General features: G+C 44.0%; 2 protein-coding genes, 1 non-coding gene and 1 pseudogene across 3 annotated transcripts in view; 3 read left to right on the plus strand and 1 right to left on the minus strand.

Moving 5' to 3' along the window:
• The window catches only part of PRPF8 (pre-mRNA processing factor 8), a 37,900-nt gene that overhangs the window by 8,602 nt on the left and 8,947 nt on the right, over positions 1-20,351 (plus strand). The window contains exons 16-26 of the mRNA XM_032615936.1: positions 93-299; positions 428-591; positions 731-857; positions 976-1,168; positions 1,442-1,629; positions 1,778-2,016; positions 2,243-2,389; positions 2,573-2,783; positions 2,979-3,095; positions 19,813-20,060; positions 20,161-20,340. Coding sequence (XP_032471827.1) covers positions 93-299; positions 428-591; positions 731-857; positions 976-1,168; positions 1,442-1,629; positions 1,778-2,016; positions 2,243-2,389; positions 2,573-2,783; positions 2,979-3,095; positions 19,813-20,060; positions 20,161-20,340 — 2,021 coding nt within the window. The remainder of the gene's footprint in view (positions 1-92; positions 300-427; positions 592-730; positions 858-975; positions 1,169-1,441; positions 1,630-1,777; positions 2,017-2,242; positions 2,390-2,572; positions 2,784-2,978; positions 3,096-19,812; positions 20,061-20,160; positions 20,341-20,351) is intronic.
• Positions 3,106-4,130, plus strand: LOC116745322 (annotated as a pseudogene).
• LOC116746544 lies at positions 13,813-13,919 on the minus strand. The gene has a single exon (XR_004347795.1). It is a non-coding gene; the product is annotated as a U6 spliceosomal RNA (small nuclear RNA).
• LOC116745323 (thymosin beta-4-like) lies at positions 16,759-18,683 on the plus strand. The gene has a single exon (XM_032615937.1). It carries the CDS (start codon positions 18,009-18,011, stop codon positions 18,276-18,278), a length of 270 nt encoding a protein of 89 aa, XP_032471828.1. The 5' UTR covers positions 16,759-18,008; the 3' UTR covers positions 18,279-18,683.

A 20,351-nucleotide genomic window follows, 5' to 3' on the forward strand; every position in this document is an offset into this window, starting at 1 on the left:
CATCTTCCTGTGCTCAGGATTGCCACTTCTGGAATGTCGTAGGGGGGCACGTGGCTCCCATCACTTTTTCATTGTGCCTTTTGCACTTTTAGGTCCCTGGTTTGCCAACACCTATAGAGAACATGATCCTTCGATACGTGAAGGCCAAGGCTGACTGGTGGACCAACACTGCGCACTACAACCGAGAACGGATCCGCCGTGGGGCCACTGTAGACAAGACTGTTTGCAAAAAGAACCTGGGACGCCTCACTCGGCTCTACCTGAAGGCAGAACAAGAGCGGCAGCACAACTACCTAAAGGTTGGGCAGAGTAGGCTGGGCTTGGTGTGTGGGGCTGGGCAGGAGGGTGGACTGTGAAGTTGGGACCATACCTTGCCCTGGTGGGATTGGGCTATGGTGGGAAGCTAATTCTCATGTCCACTTCGCAGGACGGGCCTTACATCACAGCAGAAGAAGCGGTGGCGGTGTATACCACCACTGTGCATTGGCTGGAAAGCCGTAGGTTCTCACCCATCCCATTCCCCCCACTCTCCTACAAGCATGACACCAAGTTGCTCATCTTGGCCTTGGAGCGGCTCAAGGAAGCTTACAGGTGAGGAGTAGAGTAGACAGGCTCCTGTGGGGAGGTCACGGGGGAAGAATGGCATCATCGTCAGAGTCCAAAGAAAGAAGGCCTTCTGGGGATGGCTTCCTCTTGGTTTTCCCTTTCACCTTTACTCTTGCCTTGTTAGTGTGAAGTCTCGGTTAAACCAGTCGCAGAGGGAGGAGCTAGGTCTGATCGAGCAAGCCTATGACAACCCCCACGAGGCATTGTCCCGCATCAAGCGTCACCTCCTCACACAGAGAGCCTTTAAAGAAGTGAGTCAGATACCCTCCACGTTTTCCTTTGGCTTTGTGATTCATTCATGGCACCCAGGGTGGCAGGTTGCCTCAGATGATTGGGGGGTTGGTGTGAGCCAGCTTCCTTGTCCCACAGGTGGGCATTGAGTTCATGGATCTCTATAGCCACCTGGTGCCAGTGTATGATGTGGAGCCACTGGAGAAGATAACTGATGCCTACCTGGACCAGTACCTGTGGTATGAAGCTGACAAGCGCCGCCTTTTCCCACCCTGGATCAAGCCTGCTGACACAGAACCACCTCCTCTGCTTGTTTACAAGTGGTGCCAAGGTAAAGCTTTTCTGGGATTGCCCTTGAGGAAGGGAGATGAATTAAGTTCCGTGTGAAATTTCTCATCCAGTCGGCATAATTCGTTTCCTGTCTTGGTGCATGGTACCCAGGAAACGGTGTTGAGGTTACGCTGAGCACAGCTGACTCTCCTAGCAGTACAGATGAATGAATAGAGGGGTGTGTGATCGGGTTATGAATGTGATAGCTCCTGTAGGCACTAGTTCTGAAACGGAATTTCCAACCTGCTGGAGACGTGTGTTCCCTACTCCTCAGGCATCAACAACCTGCAGGACGTGTGGGAGACAAGTGAGGGCGAGTGCAACGTCATGCTGGAGTCCCGGTTTGAGAAGATGTATGAGAAGATAGATTTGACCCTGCTTAATCGGCTGCTGCGCCTCATCGTGGACCACAACATAGCCGACTACATGACAGCCAAGAACAACGTCGTCATCAACTACAAGGTGTGTCTTGGGGGCAGGGTGGCAAGGAATTGGGGGAGGGGTGGTTGTCTGGCCCACTGAGTTGGGGTTTGCCGTGGGGAGGGCAAAAGAGGATGGGCCCCGAGAAGCCTGGGACTCGGCCATGGTCAAGAGTTGTCTTTCTTTCTAGGACATGAACCATACGAATTCATATGGGATCATTAGAGGCCTGCAGTTTGCCTCATTCATCGTACAGTACTATGGCTTGGTTATGGATTTGCTTGTGTTGGGATTGCACCGGGCCAGTGAGATGGCTGGTCCCCCTCAGATGCCAAATGATTTTCTCAGTTTCCAAGACATAGCCACTGAGGCTGCCCACCCCATCCGTCTTTTCTGCAGATACATCGATCGCATCCATATTTTTTTCAGGTGAGGCCTTGCCTGGATTGTTATCCTTGCAGGGTGTTGAGGTACATGCCCAGCTTCTGGAAGCAGCTCTTGTACCTTAGTTGACTTGCTGCTGGGTTGGGGCTCTAAAATGGGATGAAGTCCTGTGAGTAGGGTGCAGGTTGGGGGTGGCCCCCGTCTGTGGAGCTGTAGGCCTCGTGAGGTCGCAGTGTGCTTGGCCCTCAGCGTCGCACCTTGTCTGGTGTAGGTTCACAGCAGATGAGGCTCGGGACCTGATCCAGCGTTACCTGACAGAGCACCCTGACCCCAACAATGAAAACATCGTTGGCTATAATAACAAGAAATGCTGGCCCCGAGACGCCCGCATGCGCCTCATGAAGCATGATGTCAACTTGTGAGTCTAAATTGGGGCAGTGGGAGCTGGAATCAACCTTAGGGACCCAGAGGACAATTAGAGGGAATTTATAAGGTGGTGTCCTGGGTGGGAGGGTGTACTCTGTTGGGATATCATCAGTCTGGCCTTTGAAGGGAAGTTCCTTCTAGGAGACTGATGTGACCCTATGTTCTCTGTGGGCAGGGGTCGGGCAGTGTTCTGGGACATCAAGAACCGTCTGCCACGCTCAGTGACTACAGTTCAGTGGGAGAACAGCTTCGTGTCCGTGTACAGTAAGGACAACCCCAACCTGCTGTTCAACATGTGTGGTTTTGAGTGCCGCATCCTGCCTAAATGCCGCACCAGCTATGAGGAGTTCACCCACAAGGATGGGGTCTGGAACCTACAGAATGAGGTACAGCCTGGAGCGGGACCAGGGGGTAGTAGGAGTAGCATTACCATGCCTGTACATCCTGCGTAGGTGGGGTGAGGCATACTGCACACCTTTTCATTGTCAGTTGGTTGAGCTCTGTTGGGAGGGTAGGGCTCAGTGGTGGTTCTTGTTCCTGTGGCAGTTCCAGAGATAGTTAACCTTGACCTTATGGTTTAGGTTACTAAGGAGCGAACAGCTCAGTGTTTCCTGCGTGTGGATGATGAGTCAATGCAGCGCTTCCACAACCGTGTGCGTCAAATTCTGATGGCCTCTGGCTCCACCACCTTCACCAAGGTACATACAGCAGTAGTGTCCTTTGTCTGTCTCACATCCCTTTCAGCTCTTCCCTCCTTTGCTCTCCTTTTTTCCCAACTGTGTCCAGTGTACTAGTCTCCATGCTTTACGGTACAGCAGCTTAGAGTGTCACATCACCTCACAGTTGTTTCCTGAGAATTCCCTGTAGGAAATCTATAGCCTACTTCTGTGTAGTTGTGATGATTCTAAGTTAAGGTCAGGGTAGAAATTGGATTTTTAAATTTGAACAGAAAGCCCCATTTTTGCATTGTCCCCAGACTTGTTTTCCAGGTCATACAGTTCATCTTTTGACCCGTAACGTAATGTGCATGTTAAGAAGCAAGTATAATGAGCTGTATCTCAGTGTTTATGTCCCCTTCGCTTGTTTCCAAAGGCCCAGACGAAGGCAGCTGGAATTGAAAAAGAGTAATCTGAGGATTTGTTAACTGTGTGTGCTTAAGTTTCTGCAAGGTTTAAAAAGTCGCCTTGCTCTTTTCTGCTGCCTTCCCGTTCCACTAATGGTGCACATGAATGTCCTGGCTGATACTCTCAAGGGCATCAGTAATGCCAAAAAGAGAGGGAAGTGCTAGGTTGTTATTAGGTTGTGTTCCAGAGTCACTGTCCAGTTTCTAACTGTAATAATGAGGCAGGGTTACACTGGTGAATTTGAAATCATTGATGATCACAGAGCGGGCAAAACTGTGAATTTCACAGGCAAGTTAAACAAGTGAAGTGATCAGCCCCAGATTTGCTGTGCAACTCAAAGATCTAGAAAAATAGCAGAATATTCTGCTCTTGCTCCATCAGTTTGGTTTCATTGTACTGACAACTCAGCTGGCATTGTGGACCACAAAGAAGCAAGACATAAAAACACACAGGGAGTATTCATTTTCTAGGAACGTTATATATACATAGAAATAAAATGCCTCCGTGGATTAAAAAAAAATCGCGTCATCCTGGTTTCTCTTAGAATAACTCTTAGTTGTAACATTTTCTCTCCTTCTGGCCTTCATATCCCTTTAAATATGCAGCATATAAAGAAGGTTTCCAATTTTTTAGTAATAGTTCTGTTAAGGATACTATATTTTGCGGTACGCGGGCCTGTCACTGTTGTGGCTTCTCCCGTTGCGGAGCACAGGCTCCAGACGTGCAGGCTCAGCAGCCATGGCTCATGGGCCCAGCTGCTCCACGGCATGTGGAATCTTCCCGGACCGGGGCACGAACCCGTGTCCCCTGCATCGGCAGGAGGACTCTCAACCACTGCGCCACCAGGGAAGCCCAAGGACACATTTTTTTTTTATCTTAATATTCCTTACCTGAAGTCCCTCATGGTAATTTTTTTTTTTTTTTTTTTTTAGTATAGTGCAGGGAAAAAGTGTTTTGTCTTTTTAGGTTGGTTTATATCGTCCAAGAGTCAGATAACAGGAATTGTGTAACTCATTCATTCCATTTGTGTTTGTTGATAGCCACTGTGTTCAAGGTGTTACACACACACTACATGTGACATACAGTCTCTGCCTTCCAAGAGCTCACTACCTAGTTGGAGAGACAGTGCATAGTCAAGAGAACTACAGTACAATGTGTTTATAGAGCTCTTGTGTTACTTGGGAATCTTTGAGAATCCTCAGGTTCATGACTGTAGCCCAGTCTGGGAGAGGAAGAGAGAAAGACTTCCTGAAGGAAATAACATGTGAGAGGCAGGTGAGGGAGAGCATTCTTTCAGCCAGAGGTATGAAGAGGTAGCCAGCGTGGTACATGTGAGGCCATAAAAAGTTTGGGTTTACAACAATAAAACTGTGGAGGAGATGGAGGCTGGATAGGTAAGCAGAGCTAGATCATGGAGAGCATCACCTGCCTTGTTAAGAATCCCATAAGAGTCCCAGGGGACTTCCCTGGCAGTCCAGTGGTTAAGACTCTGGGCTCCCAATTCAGGGGACACAGGTTTGATCCCTGGTTGGGGAACTAAGATCCCGCGTGCCGCATGGCGTGGCCAAAAATAAAATTCCATAAGGGTCTTGAGCATGGGAGTGACTTTTTCAGATTTCCGTTCCGTGTTAGGTGGTTCACTCGTGCGGCTGTGGGGAAGATGGATTCAGAAGAGGAGGAGGAAAGATGAGGTTTGGGGACTACTGCTGAAGTCCAGATAGAGATGATGAGAACCGTGAACGTACGCAGAGGGGAACAGATTGGATAAATAGTAGGTACAGTCAGCAGAGCTTCATTTTGGTGAAATGCCAGAGGGAAAGGAAGTCAAAATAACATTCAGTTTTTGGCATGGGTGGCTAGGTGAATGTTGGTGCCATCAACTGGAAGACTACAGAAAGAAGAGCAGGTTTAGGAGAGAAGATAAATGAACTTAGTTTAGGATATAAAAAGTTTGACGTTCCTGAGAACATGCACATAGAGGTTCCAGCAGACACTTATTTATATCGTATTTCTTCAGTTCCAAAATACATGTATGTGTGTGTGTATTTAGTGATACCTCTTAGATTTGATGAAAAGCATTATGAGTTTGAAGCTCCAGGGAGAGAAACGAGGTGAGAAAGTAAGAGCGACTAGGGGCAACTTAGAGGTTCCTATAGGATGTCCAAGTGGAGATAACTTTGGAATCTGAAGCTTGGGGAAGATGTCTGGGTTGCAAATATAGATTTAGGAGTCTGTCAATATAAAGGAGATGGTTGAAAACTCAAGAGTGAGCAAGATTATCTGGGGAAATTGTAAGGAGCAAGAAGAGCAGAGGGGTGAGTTTGGAACCATAGGGAACACTGAGCAGCACGGCCAGACTGGGAGAGCGCCGGGCCATGGATGCCAAGCCTGTCAGGAATTGGGATGGGCACTTAACAGTGTCAGTTGCCTAAGTGTGTTTCAGTCAGATAAGGCCCGAAGTATCCATTGGATTTGGCAGTCAGGATGTCATGGATGACCTTAGCAAGAGCTGTTTCAGGAATATGGGGATAAATGCCAGATTGCAGTGGGTGAGGCTTTATGGGAAGTGAGGGAGTGGAGACGGCAAGGACTGTCAGTTTGCCAGAGCAGGAGGAGGAGGAGGGACATTAGACGCCACCTAGAGGGAGATAGAAGTCAAGGCAGGTATTTTAAAATGGGAGTGATGGGAGTATGTGTACAGTAAGGAGCCAGTAGCAGTTCAGAGTGCAGCAGAGAATCCTGGTAGGTGATGGAACGGTGTCTGCTCCGCAGGGATAGAGTAAAGGGAAAACAGAGGGAAGCATCCTCTGAACCTAGTAGAAAGAGGTCTGCATAGTTGTGAATATAGATAAGTTTAGTGGGAAGTTATAACAAACCTTGCATTTTTCAGCTTCACCTGGGCTGGAGTGAGGGGCAGGGGGTGCTGGACTTGAGCACAGTGGTGAGGGTGGGATTCAATTGTTGAAGAAACTGCACTGAGGGCTTTAAGAGAGTGAAGACAACTGTGAGTGAGTGTGGGCTCTTCCCAGAACTTCTCAGCTTCTCAAGCTCTCAGCAACGGGCTGGAGAAGGTGGATAGATTGTAGTGCTGATTTAGGACTAGGGTTTTGCCAGAGGGCTGTTGTGGAGTGGTAAGGGGTTGGATGCAGGGGAATCAAGGGTGCTGGCCCCTATTGGAATCCTGGATATTGGGAGGGAGAGAAGGAAGAGACCAGAAGAGGCCAGTGGCCTCGGGAAAAAATACAGGGATCAAAGGAATATATGTGTGAGAGGTAAGAGCCTGAGTAAAGGAGGACTGTCAGAGGTCAGGTAGGCAGTTTAATATAGTCCTTAGAGTAGTGGGTTCTGGAGTCAGACTAGGTTTAGTCATAGCTCTACCACATTACTCTTGGGGTCTGGGTTAAGTCACTCACCCACTCTGGGCCTTAGTTCTCTCATCCATAAAATGGGGGTACTGATATGCTAGCTAGCTCAGAGAGCTTTTGCGAGAAATGATGCTTATAATATGCTATATTACTCAACAGATTTTGTAATAAATGTTTGCTGTCATTGATTAGAGGCATCTCAGAGATTATGATCAGATAGTACAGTATTGGAATTTGTTTCCTGAGGTGTGTTAAGGTAAAGCAGTTCTTGTAATAAAATTTCTTGGTCCTCCAAGGTTGATAATAGAAGGGAAATCTCCAGTAGGACTAGAGGTGGCTGGACCTTATGGCGCTATTCTTGTCCTTCCCCCCAGACTCACTTGTAGTTATTACTGATGGGGGCACTTTAGGTGCTACCCCCATTCTTGCTTTATGTACATGCAGTGCAGTAGCCCAGGCTTCGAGCCAGGACTCCTTCAGTCCTAGTAGTAGCTATGAAATAAGACTGGAACATTTAAACAAGACTTTGATATGGGCCAGGAATAACAGAAGGAAAATAGAAATGCACCACATTAGATCATATGACTTACAAGGTGCAGCCTACTTAGCTTTAGCTTATGAAGGACCATAAGGCCACCTTCCTGCTGAGTTCCCTGTCTTCCCACAAACAGCATTCTCTCTGTCCTTCACCAGGGAATCCCTTTAAGCATGTGTAGATGACTTAAAGTCTAAAGCCAAGAGGAAAAGAACATCTTTGCCTGGCAGTAGATGTATTTCTCTGTTCTTGTTTTGTTTTGACTTTTATTTTACATTATGTATTTTTTGAAAACTGTTTTTTTAGAGCACTTTTAGATTTATAATAAAATTGAGAGGAAGGCACAGAGATTTCCCATTAACCCCTGCCCCCACATGTGCAGAGCCTCCTCCATTATCAACATGACTCACCAGAGTGGTACCTTTTTTTTTACCAAGGATGAGCCTACATCGACACATCATAACCACCCAAAGTCCTTAGTTTACCTTAGGGTTCACTCTTGGTGGTATATATTCTGTGGGTTTAGGCAGATGTATAAGAACACATATCCATCATTAAAATATCATAGAGAGTATCTTTGCTGCCCTAAAAGTCCTCTGTTCTCTGCCTGTTCATCTCCCCTGCCCCAGCTATGTGTTTAGTTTTAGATGGAAAAAATTTGTTGTCTAATGTACCATGGTTCAAAAGGACACAGTAAAAGTTCCCATTAATTTTTTACCAGTTACGTTTTCACTTATAGTAAAAAGAAATTAAATACTAACAGAACCCAGAAAACACCCAGAATCCCATCATCCTAACATCAATTTTTTGTTTTTTTTTTTTTTTCCTAACATCAGTTTTATTTTCCACATTCCCATCCAAGTTGGTCATGTGCCATGATGGGCAGGTTATGTGAATTGAATTTGTTTTTTTTATGAAGACTTAGTATGTGTGAAGTTCTTACCATGGTACCTAGTACATGGAATCACTCAGTATTATTCTCTTTCTTGCCTCCCCTCATCCCCAGGAACTTCTGCTATTCTTAAAGGAATGTGATAACTCCTTGGGAATTCATACTTACTCCCTAATGGGAATAAAGCACCGGTAACTGCAGCAGAACTGGAGTGTTCTGTGATACAAACCATGCAGCTTGTGATTCAAAGGACCAAATACAGTCAGAGAACTTACTAAGACTCGGAGTTGTCTTACTGAAGTCTATTTGCTTTGTTCCCAGATCTAGCCCATTCTGGTCCCCAGCTCTCCGCTCTCGTTGCTATAGGTCTGTTGCCTTGGTTGTCTCATCCTGAGCACAAGCTAGATGCTCAGTTTTGCTTTTGTGATTTGATTCAGGCTGTTACCTCATCCAGGAGTCACTTCATCCTGCCTGTCTGAAAACTATTTGCTCAAGGCTAATTCCTGTGATAACTCCAGCCAGTGTGGGCTTTCACTTCAAGAATTGCCTAGCAAAAGTATTCCTTACCTTAAAGTGTTGATTATATCGTTTGGTATTTTGTAGTTGCTCTCTTTTTCAAAGATTGATCTTTGGGCTTCCCTGGTGGCGCAGTGGTTGAGAGTCCGCCTGCCGATGCAGGGGACGTGGGTTCGTGCCCCAATCTGGGAAGATCCCACATGCCGCGGAGCGGCTGGGCCCGTGAGCCATGGCTGCTGAGCCTGCGTGTCTGGAGCCTGTGCTCCGCAGCGGGAGAGGCCGCAACAGTGAGAGGCGTAGCGAAAAAAAAAAAAAAGATTGATCTTTTGGTTTCACTGATTTTTTTTTTTAATTTAATTAATTTATTTTTGGCTGCGTTGGGTCTTTGTTGCTGCGCGTGGGCTTTCTCTAGTTGCAGTGAATGGGGGCTACTCTTCATTGCGGTGTGCGGGCTTCTCTTGTTGCGGACCACGGGCTCTAGGTACGTGGGCCTCAGTAGTTGTGACGCATGGGCTTAGTTGCTCTGCGACATGTGGGATCTTCCCGGACCAGGGCTCGAACCCGTGTCCCCTGCATTGGCAGACGGATTCTCAACCGCCACCAGGGAAGCCCAGTTTCATTGATTTTTATTTTTCTCTTTTCTATTTCATCGATTCTGCTCTTTTGCTTACTTTGGGTTTAATTTGCTGTTAGTTTTCTAGTTTGTTAAGGTAAAAGGCTAGATGATGACAGTTTTGGACCTTTCATTTTAATAGAAATATTCAGTGCTGAAAAATCTCCTTTTAATAAAAGCACTGCTTTAGCTGCATCCCTCAAGTTGTTGTTTTTTTTTTAATTAATTTATTTTTTATTTATTTATTTTTGCCTGTGTTGGGTCTTCGTTGCTGCGTGCTGGCTTTTTCTAGTTGCGGCGAGTGGGGGCTACTCTTCATTGAGGTTCCCAGGTTTCTCATTGCGGTGGCTTCTCTCGTTGCGGAGCACAGGATCTAGGCACGCGAGCTTCAGTAGTTGTGGTACGGGGGTTCAGTAGTTGTGGCTCGTGGGTTCCGGAGCGCAGCCTCAGTAGTTGTGGCACAGGGGCTTAGTTGCTCCGTGGCATGTGGGATATTCCTGGACCAGGGCTCAAACCCATGTCCCCTGCATTGGCAGGTGGATGCTTAACCACTGTGCCACCAGGGAAGCCCTGTATCCCTCAAATTTTGTTAGGTTTTCATTTTCATTCAGTTAAAAATGTTTTCTAATTTCCCTTGTGAGTTCTTTTTTTGTCGTTTTGTTTTTTTTTACTCAAATTATATATGTATTTTTAAAATTTATTTATTTATTTGGCTGCATCAGGTCTTAGTTACGGCACGCAGGGTCTTCAGTCATGGCATGGAGGATCTTTCAGTTGCAGCATGCGAACTCTTAGTTGCGGCATGAATGTGAGGTCTAGTTCCCTGACAAGGGATCAAACCCGCGCCCCCTGCACTGGGAGCGTGGAGTCTTAGCGACTGGACAACCAGGGAAGTCCCTCTCTTATGAGTTCTTATTTTACCCATAGGTTACTTAGAAGTGTGTTGTTTAATTTTCAAATATTATTTGAGGGGTTTTCCAGGTGTTTTTCTTTTATTAGTATCTAGTTTAATTCCATTATGGTCAGAAAACACTCTTTATGATCTTAGTTTTCTCAAGTGTATTTAGACTTGTTTTATGGTTTAGCATATATAGTGACTGCCTTGGCGTGTACTTGAGAAAGAATCTGTATTCTGCTTTGTTGGGTTTTACAAATGTCATTTAGGTTTAGCCAAGTGATTGTGTTGTTCAAGTCCTTCTATGTCTTTTTTTTTCTTATGTCTATTTCTGTCAGTTACTGAGAGAAGATTGTCATAAGTCGTGGATTTATTTCCCTTTTCAGGTTCCTCTTTTTATTTTGGCTTTAGAGACACCATTCACTTTGTTAAAGACATCCAAGCTTATAACATAAAGACACGTGACATTTTTTCAGAAATTTATATCTTTTTTGAGCACAGAAGAATGTCTGAAGTTCAGACTGCTCTGGTAGCTTTTAAATATTTAGTCAAAGTTGGGCAAAGCATAATTGGCTTGGCTTACAGGTGGAAAACCAAGAAAGAGTCATCAGGAGATTAGCAGGCTTAGGGGAGTAGGGAGCCATCTCATTGAGACCAAAATGCAAACTGACAAACTTTTTGTCCAAGAACCTGCATATGGGTGATGACCAAGGAGTTGTGCCAGGTGGGATGCTGTATCGTTGTACCTGAAGAGACAGCTAGAATTAGAAATGAACTTTACAACTGATGCACACATAGACATTTCAATAGATAGAAGCAACTCTGTTGACACCCCAGCAAGAAATATGTATTGTTCATACTGTTGGGCATAATTATTTAATTTTTTTTTGAATCTTATGCTTAAACAGTTCCATGATATTTTGCTTCATATATTTTGAAGCTCTGTTATTAGGTATATAATATATTTATTATTTTAAAGATTTAATTTTATTTTTTGCTGCGTTGGGTTTTGTTGCTGTGCGTGGGCTTTCTCTGGTTGCAGCGAGTGGCGTTGCTCTTCGTTGCCGTGCACAGGCTTCTCCTCACAGTGGCTTCTCTTGTTGTGGAGCATGGGCTCTAGGCCTGCGGGCTTTAGTTGTGGCATGCGGGCTCAGTAGTTGTGGTGCACGGGCTTAGTTGCTCCATGGCACGTGGGATCTTCCCGGACCAGGGATCAAACCCGTGTCCTCTGCATTGGCAGGCAGATTCTTATCCACTGTGCCACCAGGGAAGTCCTTAAGTATGTACTATATTTAGAATTACTATATCTTCTTGATGAATTGACTCCTTTATCATCATGAAATATTCCTCTTTATTCCTTGTAATATTCTCTGTTCTGAAGTCTACTTTGTCTGATATCAGTAGTGCCCCTCTAGCTTTGTTTTGTGTGTGCATGGATGTCTTTTTCCATCCTTATACTTTTAATCTGTGTCGTTATAATTAAAGTTAACTTCTTATAGATTGCATTTAATTGGTTCTTGCTTTTTAAATTCAGTTTAACAATCTTTGCCTTACAAATAGTCTAAACACTCCAATTAAGTTTAATATGACTGTTAATGTCGTTGAGTTTAAATCTGCCGTCTCATCCTTTTTTTTTTTTTTTAAATATATTTATTTATTTATGGCTGTGTTGGGTCTTCGTTTCTGTGCGAGGGCTTTCTCTAGTTGTGGCAAGTGGGGGCCACTCTTCATCGCAGTGCGCGGGCCTCTCACTGTCGCGGCCTCTCTTGCTGCAGAGCACAGGCTCCAGACGCGCAAGCTCAGTAGTTATGGCTCACGGGCCCAGTTGCTCTGCGGCATGTGGGATCTTCCCAGACCAGGGCTCGAACCCGTGTCCCCTGCATTGGCAGGCAGATTCTCAACCACTGCGCCACCAGGGAAGCCCCCCCGTCTCATCCTTTGTTCTTTATTCAGCTTTTTTCCTCTTTTCCTGCCTTCTTTTTAATTTATTTTTTAAACAGGAGAAAATCAAACGAAAGTTTCATAACATATATATGTGGGAGAGACCCAGGAAAACTGAGTAACTCATTTTCCTGCCTTCTTTTGGATTGAGTGGGGTTTTGGTATGATTTTAATTTATCTCCACACTTCGCTTATTAACTACACTTCTTTGTTTTTTATTGGTTGCTCTAGGGTTTACAGTATACATCTCTGACTTACTGTGACCACTAGTCTAGTATCACGTTACATATTGTACGAGAACCTTTCAATAATGTACTTTCATTTTCCTCCTCATTTTTTGTAGTGTTTGTGTTTTTTTGTTTTTGTTTTTTTTGGCCACGCCCCACGGCATGCAGGATCTTAGTTCCCTGACCAGGGATCAAACCCGTGCCCCCTGCAGTGGAAGTGAGAAGTCTTAACCACTGTATGGCCAGGGAAGTCCCTGTAGTGTTTTTGTTATATGTTTTAACTGTACCTGTATTATAAACACAGTGATACTTTGTTACTGTTTTGGCTTTAAACAGCCTTTTTATCTTTTACAGAAATTACAAAATGAAAGAAAAATGTCTTTTACATTTTACCCACATACTTACTATTTCTGGTGTTCTCCATTACTTTATGTAGGTCCAGGTTTCCATCTGGTATTGTTTTCCTTCTGCTTAAAGAATTTCCGTTAACATTTCTTGTAGTAAAGGTGTACTGGCAGTGAATACACTCTGCTTTTCTTTGTCAGAAAAGGTGTTTATTTTGCCTTCATTATTTTTTCTGCAGCTTTACAATGTTGTTAATCCCATCTGTACATTTTAAAATTTCAGATATTGTAATTTTTATCTCTAAAAGTTTCATTTGGGTCTTTAACATCTTCTGTTTCTTTCCTCATTATGTTCATGTTTTTCTTTATATACTCAAGCATAATTATAAAACGTTCAATAGCTGTTGTAAGATCTTTGTCTACTAATTCCATCATCTGTTGTTTCCAGGTCTGTTTGTACTGATTGATTTTTCTTGTTTCTGGGTAATTTATTCCTACTTCTTTGTATGCATCCAGTATTTGATTGGATGCTAGAAATTGTGTAATTTATATTGATTTATGGATTTTGTTATATTCCTTTAAAGAGTGTTGGGTTGTGTTCTGGTGTACAGTTCAGTAACTTGTGGTTTAGTTTGATCCTTTTGAGGCTTGCTTTTAATTTTAAGCTTCTTAGTTACAGTGAATCCAGAGCACCCTTTCTTCTGGGGCTAATTTATCTCCACTACTAAGTTGATAACTTTCTATGGACTATACCTAACTCCCATTTATTATGAAGTCTCTGTATGGCTGGCGGGAACACAAACTGTTGTCAACCTTATGTGAGCTGTGGGACTTGTTCAGCTTACTGGTCTGGTGGTGGTTCTTTCTTTGACCTCGGAGGTTTTTTTTTTCTTTTTTTTTTTTAACATCTTTATTGGAGTATAATTGCTTTACATTGTTGTGTTAGTTGCTGCTGTATAACAAAAAAATATGAAATGCTTCATGAATTTGCGTGCTATCCTTGCACGGGGGCCATGTTAATCGTCTCTGTATCGTTCCAGTTTTAGTATATGTGCTGCCGAAGCAAGCACGACCTCGGAGTTTTATAGCCTGCAAATGGATCCCTTCATGGGTCTTCAGAGATCTCTCTCTCTCTCTCTCTTTTTTTTTTTTTTGGTTGCGCTGTGCAGCTTTTGCAGTATCTCAGTTCCCTGACCAGAGATTAACTGGCGCCACAGCAGTGAAAGCCCAGAATCCTAACGACTAGGCCACCAGGGAACTTGCAGATCTCTTTCTCTTTTTTTTGAAGTATGACTGACTTACAATATTATGTTAGTTTCAGGTAAACAATATAGTGATTTGCTCTTTTTACACATTACAAAATGATCACCAGGATAAGTCTAGTTACTACCTGTCACCACACAAAATTATAATATTCCCTATACTGTACATTACATCCCCGTGACTTACTTATTTTATAACTGGAAGTTTGTACCTCTTAGTCTCCCTCAACTATTTCACTCATTCCCCCACCCTTCCAAGTATCTGTGTTGTTGCAGGTGGCAAGATTTCATTCTTTTTTATGCCTGAGTAATATTTCTGTGTGTGTGTGTATACATACCACATCTCCTTTATCCATTTACCTATCAGTAGACATTTAAGTTGCTTCCATATATTGGCTATTTCAAATAATGCTGCAGTGAACATGGGGATGCACGTATCTTTTCGAATTAGTGTTTTTGTTTTCTTCAGATAAATACCCAGGAGTAGAATTGCTAGATTGTATGGTGGTTCTATTTTTAATTTTTTGAGGAACTTCCATACTGTTCTTTATAGTGTCTGCACCACTTTACATTCCCATCAGTAGTACGGTAGTACATGAGGGTTCCCTGTTCTCCACATCCTTGTCAACGCTTGTTACTTGTCTTTTTGAAAATAGCCATTCTGGCAAGTGTGAGGAGACATCTCGTTGTGGTTTTGATTTGCATTTCCTTTATGATTAGTGATGTTGAGCATCTTTTCATGTGTCTATTGTACATCTTTATATCTTCTCTGGAAAAATGTCTCTTCAGGGGGCTTCCCTGGTGGTGCAGTGGTTGAGAATCTGCCTGCTAATGCAGGGAACACGGGTTCGAGCCCTGGTCGGGGAGTATCCCATATGCCGCGGAGCAACTAGGCCCGTGAGCCACAACTACTGAGCCTGCGCATCTGGAGCCTGTGCTCCGCAGCAAGACAGGCCACAATAGTGAGAGGCCCGCGCACCGTGATGAGGAGTGGCCCCCACTTGCCACAACTAGCGAAAGCCCTCACGCAGAAACGAAGACCCAACACAGCCAAAAATAAATAAATAATTAAAAAAAAAAAAAAAAAATGTCTCTTCAGCTCCTCTGCCGAATAGACATTTTAAATCAGGTTTTGTTTTTTTTTTTTATGTTAAGTTGTATGAGTTCTTTGTATTGGGTTGGCCAAAAAAGTTCGTTCATAAGATGTTATGGAAAAACCTTAACGAACTTTTTGGCCAACCCAATATTTTGCATATTAACCCCTTATCAGATACATCATTTGTAAATATCACCTCCTGTTCAGTGAGCTTTCTTTCCATTTTGTTGATAATTTCTTTTGCTGTGCAAAAGCTTTTATTTATTTATTTATTTTTGGCTGTGTTGCGTCTTTGTTGCTGCGTGAGGTCTTTCTCTAGTTGCGTCCAGCGGGGGCTACTCTTCGTTGAGGTGTGCAGGCTTCTCACTGCAGTGGCTTCTCTTGTTGAGGAGCATGGGCTCTAGGTGTGCGGGCTTCAGTAGTTGTGGCTCGTGGGCTGTAGAGCACAGGCCCAGTAGTTGTGGCACACGGGCTTAGTTGCTCCGCAGCATGTGGGATCCTCCTGGACCAGGGGTCAAACCTGCGTTCCCTGCATTGACAGGCGGATTCTTAACCACTGCGCCACCAGGGAAGCCCCTGTGCAAAACCTTTTTAGTTTGATATAGTCGCATTTCTTTTCTTTTCTTTTTTTTTTTTTTGCGGTACACGGGCCTCTCACTGTTGTGGCCTCTCCCGTTGCGGAGCATAGGCTCCAGACGCGCAGGCTCAGCGGCCATGGCTCACGGGCCCAGCCGCTCCGCGTCATGTGGGATCTTCCCGGACCGGGGCACAAACCCGTGTCCACTGCATCGGCAGGTGGACTCTCAACCACTGCACTACCAGGGAAGCCCCGTTTGTTTTTTGTTTTGTTTTGTTTTGTTTTCTTTTTATTTATTTATTTTTTCCCCCATATCTTAGTTTTTTGTTTCCCTTGCCTGAGGAGACATACCCAAAAAAGTATTCCTAAGACTAAGGTCAAAGAGTACTGCCTGTGTTTTCTTCTAGGAGTTTTTGGGTTTTTTAAATAAATTTATTTATTTTATTTTTGGCTGCGTTGGGTCTTCATTGCTGCGTGCTTTCTCTAGTTGTGAGCGGGGGCCACTCTTCATTGCAGTGCACGGGCTTCTTGTTGCAGAGCACAGGCTCTCAGCATGCAGGCTTCAGTAGTTGTGGCTCGTGGGCTCAAGAGTGCAGGCTGAGTAGTTGTGGTGCATGGGCTTAGTTGCTCCGCGGCATGTGGGATCTTCCTGGACTGGGGCTCGAACCTGTGTTCTCTGCATTGGCAGGCAGATTCTTAACCACTGCGCCACCAGGGAGGTCCCTCTTCTAGGAGTTTTATAGTTTCAGGTCTTACATTTAAGTCTTCAATCCATTTTGCCTTTATTTTTTGTGTATGTTGTGAGAAAGTCCAGTTTGATTCTTTTGCATTAGCTGTCCGGTTTCCCCAGCACCGTGTATTGAAGAAACTGTCTTTTCCCCAGTGTATATTCTTGCTTTCTTTGTTGTAGATTAATTGACCATAACAGCATGGGTTTATTTCTGGGCTCTCTATTCTGATCCATTGACCTATGGGTTTGTTTTTGTGCCACTACTGTACTGTTTGAGTACCGTAGCTTTGTAATATAGTTTGAAATCAGGAGGTGTGATACTTTCTACTTTGTTCTTTATCAGGATTGTTTTGGCTCTTCAGGGTCTTTTGTGTTTCCATACAAATATTAAAATTATTGGTTCTAGTTCTGTGAAAAATGTCTTTGCTATTTTGATAGGGATTCCATTGAATTTGTAGATGGACTTGAGGGTGTGGTCATTTTAACAATATTCTTTTTTTTTTTTTTAATGCATTTTTCGCTGTGTTGGGTCTTTGTTGCTGCGCACGGGCTTTCTCTAGTTGCGGCGAGTGGGGGGCTGCTCTTCATTGTGGTGCATGGGCTTCTCATTGTGGTGGCTTCTCTTGTTGCAGAGCATGGGCTCTAGGCACATGGGCTTCTGTAGTTGTGGCATGTGGGCTCAGTAGTTGTGGCTCGCGGGCTTAGTTGCTCCGTGGCATGTGGGATCTTCCCAGACCAGGACTCAAAGCCATGTCTCCTGCAGTGGAAGTGTGGAGTCGACCACTGGACCGCCAGGGAAGTCCCTCACCAAGTTCTTACAGTTTTCCAAGTACAGGTCTTTTGTCTCCTTGGATTGAGTTATTCCTAGTTGTTGTTTGGTTTGGTTTGGGTTTTTTTGGTTTTTGTTTTTTAGATTTTTTTTTTTTCCCATGGTCGTACCGTGCAGCATGTGGGATCTTAGTTCCCCAACCGGGATTGAACCTGTGCCCCTTGCATTGGAAGCATGGAGTCTTAACCACTGGACCACCAGGGAAGTCCCTGGTTTGGTTTGGTTTTTTGATGCAATTATAAACGGGATTGTTTTCATAATTTCTCTTTCTGATAGTATTCAGAAGTGCAATAGATTTCTCTACATTAATTTTGTATCCTGCCATGTTACTGAATTCATTGATGAGTTCTGATAGCTTTTTGGTGGTGTCTTTAGAATTTTCTGTGTATAATATCATGTCATCTGCAAACAGTGACAGTTTCACTTTTTCCAATTAGGAATTTTTTTTAAAATACATTTATTTATTTATTTTTGGCTGCATTGGGTCTTCGTTGCTGCGCGTGGGCTTTCTCTGGTTGCAGCGAGCGGGGGCTACTATTTGTTGTTGTGTGAGGGCTTCTCATTGCAGTGGCTTCTCTTGTTGTGGAGCACGGACTCTAGGCCTGCAGGCTTCAGTAGTTATGGCACGTGGGCTCTGGAGAGCACACGCTCAATAGTTGTGGCACATGGGCTTAGTTGCTCCGCAGCATGTCGGATCTTCCCAGACCACGGCTCAAACCTGTGTCCCCGGGCACTCGGCGGCGACCACTGCGCAGGTCGGACCTCGTTCGCTCGTAACTCGCTCCGCTTCCTCTGCAGCCATGTCTGACAAACCCGATATGGCTGAGATTGAGAAATTCGATAAGTCGAAACTGAAGAAAACAGAAACGAAAGAGAAAAATCCACTGCCTTCACAAGAAACGATTGAACAGGAGAAGCAAGCAGGCGAGTCGTAATGAGGCGTGCGCCGCCAATATGCACTGTACATTCCACGAGCATTGCCTTCTTATTTTACTTCTTTTAGCTGTTTAACTTTGTAAGATGCAAAGAGGTTGGATCGTTTAAATGACTGTGCTGCCCTTTTTCACATCAAAGAATGGAGAACTACTGACAACGAAGGCCGCGCCTGCTTCCCATCCGCCTGTCTGGCTGGCAGGGAAGGAAAAGAACTTGCATGTTGGTGAAGGAGGCTGGGTGGGACGACAGTGAAATCTAGAGTAAAGAGCAGGCTGGTCCAGGGTGTCCTGCGGGCTGTAAAATGCAGTTTAATCAGAGTGCCATTTTTTTTTGTTGTTGTTCAAATGATTTTAATTATTGGAATGCACAATTTTTTTAATATGCGAATAAAGTTTTAAAACCTGAAAAAAAAAAAAAAAAAAAAAAAACCTGTGTCCCCTGTATTGGCAGGCAGATTCTTAACCACTGCGCCACCAAGGAAGTCCCTGGATTTCTTTAATATCTTTTTCTTGTCTGGTGGCTGTGGCTAGGACTTTCAATAATGTGTTGAATAAAAGCGGTGAGAGTGGGCATCGTTGTCTCATTTCTGATCTTAAAGGAAATTCTTTCAGCTTTTTTTTTTTTTAATTTTTTGGCTGTTCCGCATGGCATGTGGGATCTTCCCTGCGCCACCAGGGAAGCCCAACTTTATGTTTTTATTGAAATGAAATTCACACTTTTAAAGTATACAATTCAGTGGTTTTCATTATATGCATAAAATTGTGCAGCCATAACCACTAATTCCAGAACATTTTCATCACCCCACAAAGAAACCCTATACCCATTAGCAGTCACTCACTCCCCATGTCCCTCCCTGCCCCAGTCCTCTGGCCACCCCTAATCTACCTCCTGTCTGTATGGATTTGTTTCTTCTGGGCATTTCATATAAATGGATCATGTATGTGACCTTTTTCGTCTGGTTTCTTTCACTTAGTATAATGTTTACAAGGTTTATCCATGTTGTAGCATACATCAGTATTTCAGTCTTTTTCATGGCTAAATAATATTCCATAATATGGCTGTACACCATTTTGTTTGTCAGTTGATGGACATTTGTTTTTTTTCTACTTTTTGGCTATTACAAATAATGCTTTTGTGAACATTTGTATACATACTTTTGTGTGGACATATGTTTTTATTTCTCTTGGGTATATACCTAGGAGTAGAATTGTTGGGTCATATGATAACTCTCTTTAACCTTTTGAGGAGCTGCCAGGCTGTTTCAATGTGGCTGCACTATTTCATATTCCTACCAGCAGTATATGAGAGTTCCATTTTCTCCACATCCTTGTAACTATCTTATAGCCATTGCAGTGGGTGTTAAGTAGTATCTCATAGTGATTTTGATTTATACACACTTCCCTAATGACATTGAGCTCAAATCTTTCTTGAGAACTAGGGAGAATATAACTAATTGTATCTGGTGGTTCCTAGCCACACACCCTGTCCCTGCAATGATTTATCTATAATTTACTTCTTTTTCACTATCTTCAGATTGTGAATAAGTGGAACACAGCTCTTATTGGCCTTATGACATACTTTCGGGAGGCTGTGGTGAACACCCAGGAGCTCCTGGACTTGCTGGTGAAGTGTGAGAACAAGATCCAGACACGAATCAAGATTGGTCTCAACTCCAAGATGCCGAGTCGCTTCCCCCCTGTCGTGTTCTACACCCCTAAGGAGTTGGGTGGACTTGGCATGCTCTCAATGGGCCATGTGCTCATCCCCCAATCTGACCTCAGGTAGGACTTGGCTGAAAATCTTGCTAGACCCTGAGGGAAGGAGATGTTTCTTTATTTTCAGTTTTTATTTTTTCTCTAATCTTGGTGTGTCCCCAAACAGGTGGTCCAAGCAGACAGATGTAGGTATCACACACTTTCGTTCAGGAATGAGCCATGAAGAAGACCAGCTGATTCCCAACTTGTATCGCTACATACAGCCCTGGGAGAGTGAGTTCATTGATTCTCAGCGGGTCTGGGCTGAGTATGCACTCAAGAGACAAGAGGCCATTGCGCAGAACAGGTGGGCATCCA

Source organism: Phocoena sinus, chromosome 20 (assembly GCF_008692025.1).
Source record: "Phocoena sinus isolate mPhoSin1 chromosome 20, mPhoSin1.pri, whole genome shotgun sequence".
Taxonomy (NCBI): domain Eukaryota; kingdom Metazoa; phylum Chordata; class Mammalia; order Artiodactyla; family Phocoenidae; genus Phocoena; species Phocoena sinus.

Coding starts and splice junctions, on each gene's coding strand:
- LOC116745323 (XM_032615937.1), top strand. CDS start 18,009: ATGGGCTTAGTTGCTCCGCAGCATGTCGGATCTTCCCAGACCACGGCT.